This window comes from Microcebus murinus, chromosome 8, assembly GCF_040939455.1.
Source record: "Microcebus murinus isolate Inina chromosome 8, M.murinus_Inina_mat1.0, whole genome shotgun sequence".
Taxonomy (NCBI): Eukaryota; Metazoa; Chordata; class Mammalia; order Primates; family Cheirogaleidae; genus Microcebus; species Microcebus murinus.
This window is the reverse complement of record NC_134111.1, coordinates 56,091,242-56,103,343: the sequence shown is the minus strand read 5'-3', so window position 1 is coordinate 56,103,343 and position 12,102 is coordinate 56,091,242. Positions and strand designations below refer to the sequence as shown.

Sequence of the window (12,102 nt, the reverse complement as noted above, 5' to 3'; positions counted from 1 at the left end):
TTTGATCCAAAATTACAACTAAATTTAAAGCTCACAGGATATTTTAATTGTCCTCTGTGTCTATGTAGAACCACCCTCTTTTGTGAAAGAACCTGAACCTCTGGAAGTACTACCAGGCAAGAATGTAACTTTCACAAGTGTCATTAGAGGAACCCCTCCATTCAAGGTTGGCTGGTTCAGAGGAGCCAGAGAACTGGTGAAAGGAGACCGGTGCAACATCTATTTTGAAGACACTGTGGCAGAACTGGAATTATTTAATATTGACATATCTCAGAGTGGTGAATATACCTGTGTGGTTTCTAATGATGCTGGCCAAACATCCTGCACTACTCGTCTCTTTATAAAAGGTTTGCTCAAGCGCATTCACTCTTCTGATTTTCTCTACGCCCACATCTTTGTGTTTCTATTGTATTTAATTGCTGTGCTTTGTCACTTACCAGAACCAGCTACATTTGTGAAGAAATTAAGTGATCACGCTATAGAACCAGGGAAGTCCATAATTCTGGAAAGCACCTACACTGGAACACTTCCAATTTCAGTCACCTGGAAAAAGGATGGTTTTAACATCACTCCATCCGAAAAATGCAACATAGTCACAACAGAGAAAACTTGCATCCTTGAAATTCTGAATAGCACAAAAGAAGATGCAGGGCAGTATTCCTGCGAGATTGAAAATGAGGCAGGAAGGGATGTTTGCGAAGCTCTGGTATCTACATTAGGTGTGTTGTCTTGTTCTCTCCTAGACTATTTGCATTCATCTCACACATAGCATAGTTTGTTTGGTTTTCTTTGATTTCCTTTAATTCCAGTTGCTGATTGTGAGCCTTTCTTCTTTAGAACCACCTTATTTTGTTACGGAACTGGAACCTCTGGAGGCATCAGTTGGAGATTCGGTTTCCTTACAATGCCAAGTTGCTGGGACTCCAGAAATCACAGTGTCTTGGTACAAAGGAGACACCAAATTACGATCAACTCCTGAATACAGGACCTACTTTACAAACAATGTGGCCACACTTGTTTTTAATAAAGTGAATATCAGTGACAGTGGAGAGTACACATGCAAAGCAGAAAATAGTATAGGCACTGCTTCTTCTAAGACTGTCTTCAGAATTCAAGGTGATGATATTTTATAAATTAAGAAATTTCTTTTTTCCTTATCTTAACTCTTTTATCTTCATGGGCTAATTTTCATTTCATCTCCTAATGCCTGCAGTATTACTTGTCTTCCTACAGAGCGCCAACTCCCACCTTCCTTTGCAAGACAATTAAAGGACATAGAACAAACCGTTGGGTTACCAGTTACACTCACTTGTCGATTAAATGGTTCTGCACCCATCCAAGTGTGCTGGTATAGAGATGGAGTACTTTTAAGAGATGATGAAAATCTACAGACATCGTTTGTAGATAACGTGGCAACTTTAAAAATTTTGCAAACTGACTTGAGTCACTCTGGCCAATACTCTTGCTCAGCTTCCAACCCACTTGGAACAGCATCTTCTAGTGCTAGATTCACAGCAAGAGGTTTGTTCACATGCCAAGCTTTCTCTTTGCAAACCATGACTTCTTATTTCATTGTCAAAGTAGAAATGGCCGATGGAAAAAAAGCAAAACAATACACATTGCATTTTCTTTTCATCTTCCAGAACCTAAGAAATCTCCCTTCTTTGACATCAAGCCTGTATCTATAGATGTTATTGCTGGAGAAAGTGCTGGTTTTGAGTGTCATGTTACTGGTGCTCAACCAATGAGAATCACTTGGTCAAAAGATAACAAGGAGATCCGTCCTGGAGGAAACTATACAATCACATGTGTGGGAAACACTCCTCATTTGCGAATTCTTAAAGTAGGCAAAGGAGACTCTGGTCAATATACTTGCCAAGCAACAAATGATGTTGGCAAAGACATGTGCTCAGCTCAACTCAGTGTAAAAGGTATCGTTACGTGGAATTTACCAATATTTATTCTTTAATACTTTTGCATAATTCTCTTACAAAGGTTTCTTTAATTTTTAAATGTTTGAGATAAACTAACTGGATTCTGTTAGAATTTGTGTTTTAGTGTTGGAGGCAACATTAGTCAAAGTTCTGTTTTCTCTTTATATTGTTCTTTATGTCAGTGTATCTCTAAGTATAATCCCATCCAATAGTACAAAGAGTACTGTTTAATTTATTTTACCACTAAATTCTCAGTAAGTATATTCTTAATAATAAACCAGTTTAAATATGAACTTATGGGATCTTCAACTAGAAATATAAGCTATTTTGACATGTAAATATCCCTTACTGACCTTTTCCTTTGGTTTACTAGAACCTCCAAAGTTTGTTAAGAAATTAGAAGCTTCAAAAATTGCAAAGCAGGGAGAATCCATTCAACTGGAATGTAAAATAAGTGGTTCCCCAGAAATCAAAGTTTCATGGTTCCGAAATGACAGTGAACTTCATGAAAGCTGGAAATACAACATGTCATTCATTAATTCCGTGGCATTGCTTACCATCAACGAAGCCAGTGCTGAGGACAGTGGGGACTACATCTGTGAGGCTCACAATGGTGTTGGTGACGCCAGCTGCAGCACCGCGCTGACAGTTAAAGGTTAGACACACGAAACTTCTTGCTTTCTTCCTTCTCTGATTTGGATTCTTTCTCAGCAGTGCTATGAGCTCCAAAATAAAAAAGCCAGTTGAGGTTATTGGCTTACAATTCTTAAATTAGTTTTATGCAATGTCATTTCTTGTGTTGTCATCCGGTTATACCAATCCTTAATGCTTCTAGATTTTTATGTCAGCAAATGTTCTCATTGTTTGTCTTCTTCTTTTTTTTTTTTTCTGGTAGCCCCTCCTGTTTTCATCCAGAAGCCTCCTCCTTTAGGAGCCCTTAAAGGTTCTGATGTGATTCTCCAATGTGAAATTTCGGGAACACCCCCATTTGAAGTAGTGTGGGTTAAAGATCGAAAGCAAGTTCGAAGCAGCAAGAAATTTAAAATCACTTCGAAAAATTTCGATACAAGTCTTCATATCCTTAATCTCGAGGCCTCTGATGTCGGGGAATATCACTGCAAAGCTACTAACGAGGTGGGAAGCGACACGTGTGTTTGCACTGTCAAGTTCAAAGGTTTGTATACATGGGCACAAAAACATATGCCTCCTCATTCCATCTTTTCTTGCTTGACTAATAATTTGTGTGTCTGTGACTCTCACACTTTTTCCCCCTAAACCACAAATTTCTTTCATTAGAACCTCCGCGATTTGTGAAAAAGCTAAGTGACACCTCAACGCTCGTTGGGGACGCTGTTGAGCTGCGGGCCGTGGTGGAAGGCTTCCAGCCCATTTCTGTTGTCTGGCTGAAAGATAAAGACGTTATCAGAGAGAGTGAAAACACTAAGATTTCATTCGTTGATAACATTGCAACTCTCCAACTCAGGAGTCCAGAAGCATCTAATTCTGGAAAATATGTGTGCCAAATCAAAAACGATGCTGGAATGAGAGAATGTTCAGCAGTCTTGACTGTACTAGGTTAGTAGCAAAGTATATGTAGAGAAAAAAAAAAAAAAAACTTAATCGACCCATGATTATTTTCCTCAAATATTACACTTGTCCAGTAATATAGTGATTACGATCTGAACTTGGATGGTGACTTTGTTTTCAATGCAAAATACTTCTTCTTTTAGAACCAGCCAGAATCATAGAGAAGCCTGAACCCATGACTGTCACTACTGGAAATCCTTTTGCATTGGAGTGTGTAGTGGCTGGAACACCAGAACTTTCAGCCAAGTGGTTCAAAGATGGGAAAGAATTGTCTGCAGACAGAAAACATCACATTACATTCATCAATAAAGTGGCTTCCCTTAAAATCCCCTCTGCAGAAATGAGTGACAAGGGGTTATATAGCTTTGAAGTGAAAAACAGTGTTGGCAAAAGTAACTGCACTGTATCTGTCCATGTTTCGGGTGAGTAGAATGAGATCTTTACAAATCTACAGTTTTTCTTGGGGGAAAAAAATAAAGCTTCTCTTTAAATGGAAAACTACCCTTCTCTACGTAGATCGCATCGTGCCTCCTTCCTTCATCCGCAAGCTGAAAGACGTGAACACCGTCATGGGGGGCTCGGTGGTTTTGGAGTGCCGAGTGGCTGGCTCAGCCCCGATTTCGGTTGGCTGGTTTCTGGATGGAAATGAGATCGTTAGTGGGCCCAAATGTCAGTCCAGCTTTTCTGAAAATGTCTGTACTTTGAATCTGAGCTTATTGGAGCCCTCTGACACGGGCACATACACGTGTGTGGCTGCCAACATGGCTGGTTCCGAGGAATGCTCGGCGGTTCTGACTGTCCAAGGTCAGTGTGCAAGGATAGGGCAGCTGCTTCTTCCAAACCTCTTCCACCCGACTTAACGCCTGCCTTGCCTGGTGTGTCTTTATTTTTAGTCTTAGTTCTCTTTCTTTGAAGTAGCAAAAGCACTTCTCACTTGCATTTCTTTTCTCCCTCAATCTCCCCTTCCCGTCGGGATATCTAGAACCACCATCTTTTGAACAAATCCCTGGTTCTGCGGAAGTTTTGCCTGGAACAAGCCTCACGTTCACCAGTGTCATTAGTGGCAGTCCTCCCTTCACGGTCAAATGGTTTAAAGGCAGCAAAGAATTGGTTCCCGGAGAGTCATGCAACATCACTCTGGAAGACTTTGTCACAGAACTGGAGTTGTTTGAGGTGCAGCCATCAGAAAGTGGAGACTATTCTTGCCTCGTTACTAATGAGGCTGGTAGTGCTTCCTGTACCACACATCTTTTTGTGAAAGGTTTGCTCTTTTCTCCAATGCATGCACCTTTTAAATATTTTTCTAAGTCTTCAACTGAAGATGTGAATTGTATCCTCCTGTTTTCTCCTTATAGAACCAGCCACCTTTGTGAAAAGATTGGCTGATTTCAATGTTGAGACAGGAAGCCCCATAGTTCTTGAGGCCACGTATACTGGCACGCCTCCAATCTCGGTGAGCTGGATGAAGAATGAGTATCCTCTTTCACAGTCTCAGAATTGCAGTATTACAATGACAGAAAAGTCTACGATACTGGAAATTCTCCAGAGCACGGTAGAGGATTATGCACAATACAGTTGCCTCATAGAAAATGAGGCCGGTCAAGATATCTGTGACGCTGTGGTGTATGTCTTAGGTGTGTTGTCTTTTTATTGCTCTCTTTTCTTTCTTTTGAAACAAATCTTTTAATTAGCAAGACTGATTAATTGACCACCACCCTTTGTACCTTAGAACCACCTTACTTTATTGAACCTCTGGCACATGTGGAAGCAGCCATCGGAGAACCTACAACTTTGCAGTGTAAAGTGGATGGAACCCCAGAAATTAGAGTTTCTTGGTATAAAGAACACACAAAGCTACGATCAGCTCCTGCATATAAAATGCAATTCAAAAATAATGTTGCCTCCTTAGTCATCAACAAGGTGGATCATAGCGATGTGGGAGAGTACACGTGCAAAGCGGAAAACAGCGTGGGGGCAGTTGCTTCTTCAGCTGTGCTTGTTATCAAAGGTGATGATGGTTTGGTTTAACAAGTCTTGCTGTGTGTTGACAGATTCATTTTCTTAAAAACAGCAAAACTGTAATGGATTAAAATATGTTGTGGGTGTTTTCTCTCTTGTAAATAAGGATTATCTGTAACTTCTTTGCAGAGCGCAAACTTCCACCTTCCTTTGCAAGAAAACTGAAAGACGTTCACGAGACTCTTGGCTTCCCAGTTGCCTTTGAATGTCGCATCAATGGCTCAGAACCTCTTCAGGTGTCTTGGTACAAGGATGGGGTACTTTTGAAAGATGATTCTAATTTACAAACATCCTTTGTTCATAATGTAGCCACTCTTCAGATTTTGCAAACTGACCAGAGCCATGTTGGTCAGTACAATTGTTCAGCTTCTAATCCTCTTGGGACTGCTTCATCCAGTGCCAAGCTCATTCTCTCAGGTGAGTAGGACATCACACCACCCTCTCCATTATAAAGGAGCTTCACTGCTCCCAGCTGTCAAAGGGCTGATGCCATTTGGTTTCTGCTCCATGTCTGGCAGCATGGGAGCCAAAATCACCATGTTGGTCTTCGTTCTTTTCAGAGCATGAAGTGCCTCCTTTCTTTGATCTAAAGCCTGTATCAGTAGATGTTGCTCTTGGAGAAAGTGGTTCTTTTAAATGTCATGTAACTGGGACCGCACCAATCAAAATCACTTGGGCCAAAGACAACAGAGAAATCCGCCCTGGAGGCAACTACAAGATGACTTTGGTAGAGAATACTGCCACTCTGACAGTTCTCAAAGTAGCCAAAGGCGATGCTGGGCAGTACACGTGCTACGCGAGCAACGCCGCTGGAAAAGACTCTTGTTCTGCTCAGCTGGGTGTACAAGGTACTTGTTAGAGACAAGTGACAAGATCTCTTTTACATTTCAAATACCTTAAAATATAGGGCGGGTGGGTGTGCTTGAGAGCAATGTTTAAGACCATGATCTAATGATTAGAAATGATCAAGTGGGTCAAGGGCCTTCCAAATGGGACGAGTTTAAAACATTTTTATTTTAAAAAGAAATTGGATAAACATGTACTAAAAGTCCATTTTCAAAGATGAAAAATAGATACCAGGGAGAGAGAGAGTGAACAAAAATTTTCATAGAATTGCAAGAAAATCCTAGTTTGAAATAAGTTAATAGTCCGGGCGTCGTGGCTCATGCCTGTAATCCTAGCACTCTGGGAGGTTGAGGCAGGAGAATCACTTGAGGTCAGGAGTCCAAGACCAGCCTGAGCCAGAGTGAGACCCATCTACTAAAAAAATTAGAAAAAATTAGCCTGGTGTGATGGCACACATCTGCAGTCCCAGCTACTTGGGAGGCTGAGGCAGGAGGATCGCTTGAGCCCACGAATTTGAGGTTGCTGTGAGCTATGATAATGCCACTGCACCCTAGCCAGGATGACAGAAAGAGACAAGGTCTCAAAAAAAGAAAAAAGATAAAAAGGAAAAGTAAAGAAAAAGAAAGAAAGAAAAGAGAAAGAAAGAAGTTATCATAAGACAAAAAAAAGGAAGTTCTCTCAAATGATTTGTTTTCCATAGTATTTAGTAAATGAGTGGATCTTTGTCCCTCTAAGATATAGCAGAGCCCCAAACTATGAAACCCTTCAAGAAGAATTCAGATGCGAATTATATGGTCAACTCCTTTTCCTCCCCTAACTCCACTTAAATAATAGTGGAAGATGGGGCTGGGGACTAAACACATTAACATCTGATATTGTGGGAAGCAATCATGTGTTTACACCACATGTTTATGGCTGCTATTGTCAGAAATTAAATACTTAACTTAATGGACTGCTGGTCTAAAAGTAGAGCATTTTTAAGGGTTTTTGTGGTGGTAGTTTATAAGTATCCTGAAATTAAAATGGAATGAGATTTAGCGGCCCATTTGCTCTATGACGTGTAGCTAATCATTTTTACTTTGCTATGCCTGAATTCTTTGCTTCGGTTAATGAATGAAAGCATTGTTCTCACCCACTTTAAAGGAAAAGTATGAAGGCTGAAGAAATATCTATTTAAGGCCTATAAGAGAAAATGGCACCTTTAGAAATATTAAGATATCTGACCCATTTCACTATTCTGGCACTTTATGCTACGTAACTGATATCTTGACAGCCGTAGGAAATGGTGCTCCGCTGGTTCACACACAGGAGAGTAATCAAACTCCCTCATTCCCCGAGAACCTCAGAGGGCTTCCACCAACAGATACATGCCCCTGTCTCTGACCTTGCCCTAGAGAAGTGATTCTTTTGCTGGGAAGAAGGTTGTACAATAGAGAGCAATGTCTCCCCCATCCAACCCTCCTTTAGTAATAATTCTTGATGTGGGTGTTTACAAGAATAAATATATTTTATTTTAGGAATTTTCTATATAGATGTCACTTAACTATTCTCCCTTGAACCGCATCACATGAATTTGTTCTCAGGAGCTAAAGACCCCTCTGGCAGACATTCCTTTCCTCGCTTCATCTTGAATTACACATGTGTTTGCCGTCCCTTACCCTGTGTTTTTCCTCTTGGTTTCATAGAACCGCCCAGGTTCATTAGGAAGCTAGAACCTTCAAGAATTGTGAAACAGGATGAATACACAAGATATGAATGCAAAATAGGCGGGTCTCCAGAAATCAAAGTTTTATGGTACAAAGACGAGACTGAAATTCAAGAGAGCAACAAATTCAGAATGTCCTTCGCTGACGGGGTGGCGGTGCTGGAAATGCACAACCTCAGCGTGGAAGACAGTGGGGACTACACGTGTGAGGCCCGCAATGCGGCGGGCAGCGCAAGCAGCAGCACTTCCTTGAAAGTTAAAGGTCAGATCTCGCTCTACCCTTGTGCTTCTCCGGTTAGCTTCCTCCCTAGTTGCCTTCTTAATTCCCTGTTTGACTGTCCATCGATGTTTTAAAACCGTGAAACGATACGATAAAAAAAAAAAAGTGAACGTGGTGGTTTTAGTCTCTCTGTCTGTTGGAATGGAAATCTGATTCCTACTTTTAACTGTGTATTTACAGACGACATCCTAATTTTCCTTGTTTTCAATTCTAGAACCACCCAGTTTCCGCAGGAAGCCTCATCCTATTGAGACGCTGAAAGGAGCTGATGTTCACCTTGAATGTGAGCTTCAGGGCACTCCCCCGTTTCAAGTTTCTTGGCATAAGGACAAGAGAGAGCTTAGAAGTGGCAGGAAGTACAAGATAATGTCTGAGAATTTCCTTACGAGTATCCACATCCTGAATGTCGATGTCGCGGACATTGGGGAATATCAGTGCAAAGCCACAAACGACGTGGGGAGCGACACGTGTGTTGGTTCCATCACCCTGAAAGGTTAGATTGGCTGCATTTCCCTCTGCCCATTATTTCCTTTCTAATTTTAACACTCTGTTCATCCCTTAGCGACAGCCCCGTCTCTCCTCACCAGCTGTCTATTTTACTTCTCCCTTTTTTTGCCTTTCCAAATCCTTTCACGTTTGGTCAGATTCCCTTTTCCAAATCCTCCTAAATATCCCTTTAGATAATTTTGCCAATAGTTTTGATTGGATTTAGAAAGCTTGAAAAAATAAGATATTCAACTTTTTCTACTTAATATAAACTCTAATGCATCCCTGTTCACATCTACCAAAAATGCCTCTTAAACGGAAATAACACATTATCACTGGTTTGATTCCTAGCTTTCAAGATGTCAGGGAAATACTCTCACTCCCATACATTTTAAAACCCTGATTTTCTTCTTTTTTCATCAGCACCACCAAGCTTTGTGAAGAAGCTCAGTGACATTTCGACTGTCGTTGGGGAGGAAGTTAAGCTGCAGGCCACCGTGCAAGGCGCTGAGCCCATTTCCGTGGTGTGGTTCAAAGACAGGGGGGAAATCGTTAGAGAAAGTGACAACATATGGATTTCTTATTCAGAAAGCATTGCAACCCTACAGCTTTCAAGAGCGGAGCCAGCCAATGCCGGAAAATACACTTGTCAGATCAAAAATGACGCTGGGATGCAAGAGTGCTTCGCCACAGTATCCATTCTCGGTGAGTACACGGATGATGTTATCATGAAAGCAAGACACACATTTACCAGGATCTGTGTTTTCTTTAGCTTTTCAATTTTGATTTTAAAATGTGGATGGCATTTATATCTCATTGCAGAGCCTGCAAAAATTGTAGAAAAGCCAGAATCAATAAAAGTTACCACGGGAGATACCTGTACCTTGGAGTGTACGGTGGCTGGCACCCCCGAACTCAGCACTAAGTGGTTTAAGGATGGAAAAGAGCTGACAACTGACAGCAAATACAAAATAAGCTTCTTCAACAAAGTATCTGGCCTTAAGATCATCAATGTGGCACCTAATGACAGTGGAGTATACAGTTTTGAGGTGCAAAACCCTGTTGGCAAAGACAGCTGCACAGCGTCAGTGCAGGTTTCAGGTGGGTTGGTTTTGGGGGCTTTCCTTTCATCATTATAATCCTGTAGTTCCTGATTTTCATACATGTATGTGGGAGGCTCCATCTTCTATGGCATAACATGGGTCTGATAGCCTCTGAATTAGCAAATCCAGAGGAAACATGCCTACAAGAGTTAGAAGAAAACCATATTCAAAAGCTATATCCCTTTCTTTTGGAGGAATTTCCAAATGGGTGGTAGGAGAAAATGTGGTCCCTGAATAAGGGTAAAGTAGTCTTTTACTATCACTTTAATATCTATCTAGTAGTTTTTTACTATCACTATCACTGCAGTAATTCACTATACAATGATTTACAGCAAAGAGAGACCAAAATCCCTAATAAGTCACTATTATATCCTGCCCACTGATCCTCCAGGCTTTTAATTGTGTGAACCCATAGAGGATTCTTTGATAACCTCACGAAAGAGCCAGTGGATCTAGGTATAGCCCACCAAAGAGACAATTCTTTCTTCACATCATTTTATAACTGCTTTCCCTTGTTTGCTTTTTTATCATATTCAGACCGAATTGTTCCTCCTTCATTCACAAGAAAATTGAAAGAAACTAATGGTCTATCTGGTTCCTCGGTTGTGATGGAGTGCAAAGTTTATGGATCACCTCCCATCTCTGTCTCCTGGTTCCACGAAGGAAATGAGATCAGCGGTGGAAGGAAATACCAGACCACCCTGACAGATAACACATGTGCTTTAACTGTGAACATGCTAGAAGAATCAGACACCGGTGACTACACATGTATAGCTACCAATGTGGCTGGTTCTGATAGATGTAGTGCTCCTTTGATTGTGAGAGGTCAGTTTAAAAAACAGTGAAATAGAATTGCATTTCATAATTTATTAAGCATTTTCATCATCACAACTCACAAATATTAAACAACTTCTGGTATTTGTTTTTGTGCTTAGAACCACCATCTTTTGTTCAGAAACCCGATTCCATGGATGTTTTAACTGGAACCAATGTCACTTTTACAAGCATCATAAAAGGAACACCTCCTTTCAGTGTTAGCTGGTTCAAGGGTAGCAGTGAACTAGTACCAGGGGACAGATGTAATGTATCTTTGGAGGATACAGTTGCTGAACTGGAGTTGTTTGATGTGGATACATCAAAAAGTGGAGAATATACTTGCATAGTTAGTAATGAAGCTGGCAAGGCTTCTTGTACAACACATCTCTACGTAAAAGGTTTGTTTGCTGTCTCGTGCTTATATGATTAACATTAATACAGTAATCAGTTGTGTCTATGTCTGTGTGTATGCTTGTTTGATTTCATATTCTCAATTTACTCCAGCCCCGGCCAAATTTGTGAAGAGGCTCAATGATTACAGCATAGAGAAAGGAAAACCCCTGATCCTAGAGGGGACGTTCACTGGAACTCCTCCCATTTCGGTTACATGGAAGAAAAATGGCATAAATGTATCTCCCTCTCAGAGGTGTAACATAACTACAACGGAAAAATCAGCAATCCTGGAAATTCCAAGTAGCACAGTAGAGGATGCAGGACAGTACAACTGCTACATTGAAAATGCTTCTGGAAAGGATTCCTGTTCAGCACAAATATTGATACTAGGTTTGTCATAATTGCACATTCATATCTTTGCATACAAACGGTGATTCTGGCATGTCTCCTTCATGATTGATTCTCTCTCTTGGCTGCAGAACCACCATATTTTGTCAAGCAGTTGGAGCCTGTTAAGGTGACTGTTGGAGATTCTGCCTCTTTACAATGCCAACTGGCTGGAACCCCTGAAATCGGAGTATCCTGGTATAAAGGAGATACAAAATTAAGACCCACTACTACCTACAAAATGCATTTCAGGAACAATGTTGCTACACTGGTTTTCACCCAGGTTGATATTAATGATAGTGGGGAGTATATCTGCAGAGCTGAAAACAGTGTGGGAGAAGTTTCTTCATCAACTTTCCTTACTGTCCAAGGTAATTGCAATATTTTAAAAGCGAATGAATTTGTGTTTCTTTGGAACAAGATTTAAAATATCTGGGGAGGGCTTTCTTTTTAGGAAAATCTTTCCAAATGCTACATTTTCTGCTTAAGTGATTCCATCCACAGTTAGTGGCTTCTCTTTTTCCATATCCTTTACAGAGAGAGATA

General features: G+C 40.8%; 1 protein-coding gene across 45 annotated transcripts in view; it reads left to right on the top strand.

Moving 5' to 3' along the window:
• The window catches only part of TTN (titin), a 273,099-nt gene that overhangs the window by 82,818 nt on the left and 178,179 nt on the right, over positions 1-12,102 (top strand). For all 45 annotated transcript variants that reach the window (XM_076005692.1, XM_076005688.1, XM_076005677.1 and 42 more), the window contains 23 exons: positions 69-347; positions 441-719; positions 838-1,116; positions 1,234-1,521; positions 1,644-1,931; positions 2,308-2,589; positions 2,830-3,108; positions 3,231-3,509; positions 3,665-3,943; positions 4,038-4,325; positions 4,504-4,782; positions 4,877-5,155; positions 5,251-5,529; positions 5,670-5,957; positions 6,101-6,388; positions 8,072-8,353; positions 8,586-8,864; positions 9,281-9,562; positions 9,680-9,958; positions 10,498-10,785; positions 10,896-11,174; positions 11,281-11,559; positions 11,649-11,927. In XM_076005692.1, coding sequence (XP_075861807.1) covers positions 69-347; positions 441-719; positions 838-1,116; positions 1,234-1,521; positions 1,644-1,931; positions 2,308-2,589; positions 2,830-3,108; positions 3,231-3,509; positions 3,665-3,943; positions 4,038-4,325; positions 4,504-4,782; positions 4,877-5,155; positions 5,251-5,529; positions 5,670-5,957; positions 6,101-6,388; positions 8,072-8,353; positions 8,586-8,864; positions 9,281-9,562; positions 9,680-9,958; positions 10,498-10,785; positions 10,896-11,174; positions 11,281-11,559; positions 11,649-11,927 — 6,480 coding nt within the window. The remainder of the gene's footprint in view (positions 1-68; positions 348-440; positions 720-837; positions 1,117-1,233; positions 1,522-1,643; positions 1,932-2,307; positions 2,590-2,829; positions 3,109-3,230; positions 3,510-3,664; positions 3,944-4,037; positions 4,326-4,503; positions 4,783-4,876; positions 5,156-5,250; positions 5,530-5,669; positions 5,958-6,100; positions 6,389-8,071; positions 8,354-8,585; positions 8,865-9,280; positions 9,563-9,679; positions 9,959-10,497; positions 10,786-10,895; positions 11,175-11,280; positions 11,560-11,648; positions 11,928-12,102) is intronic.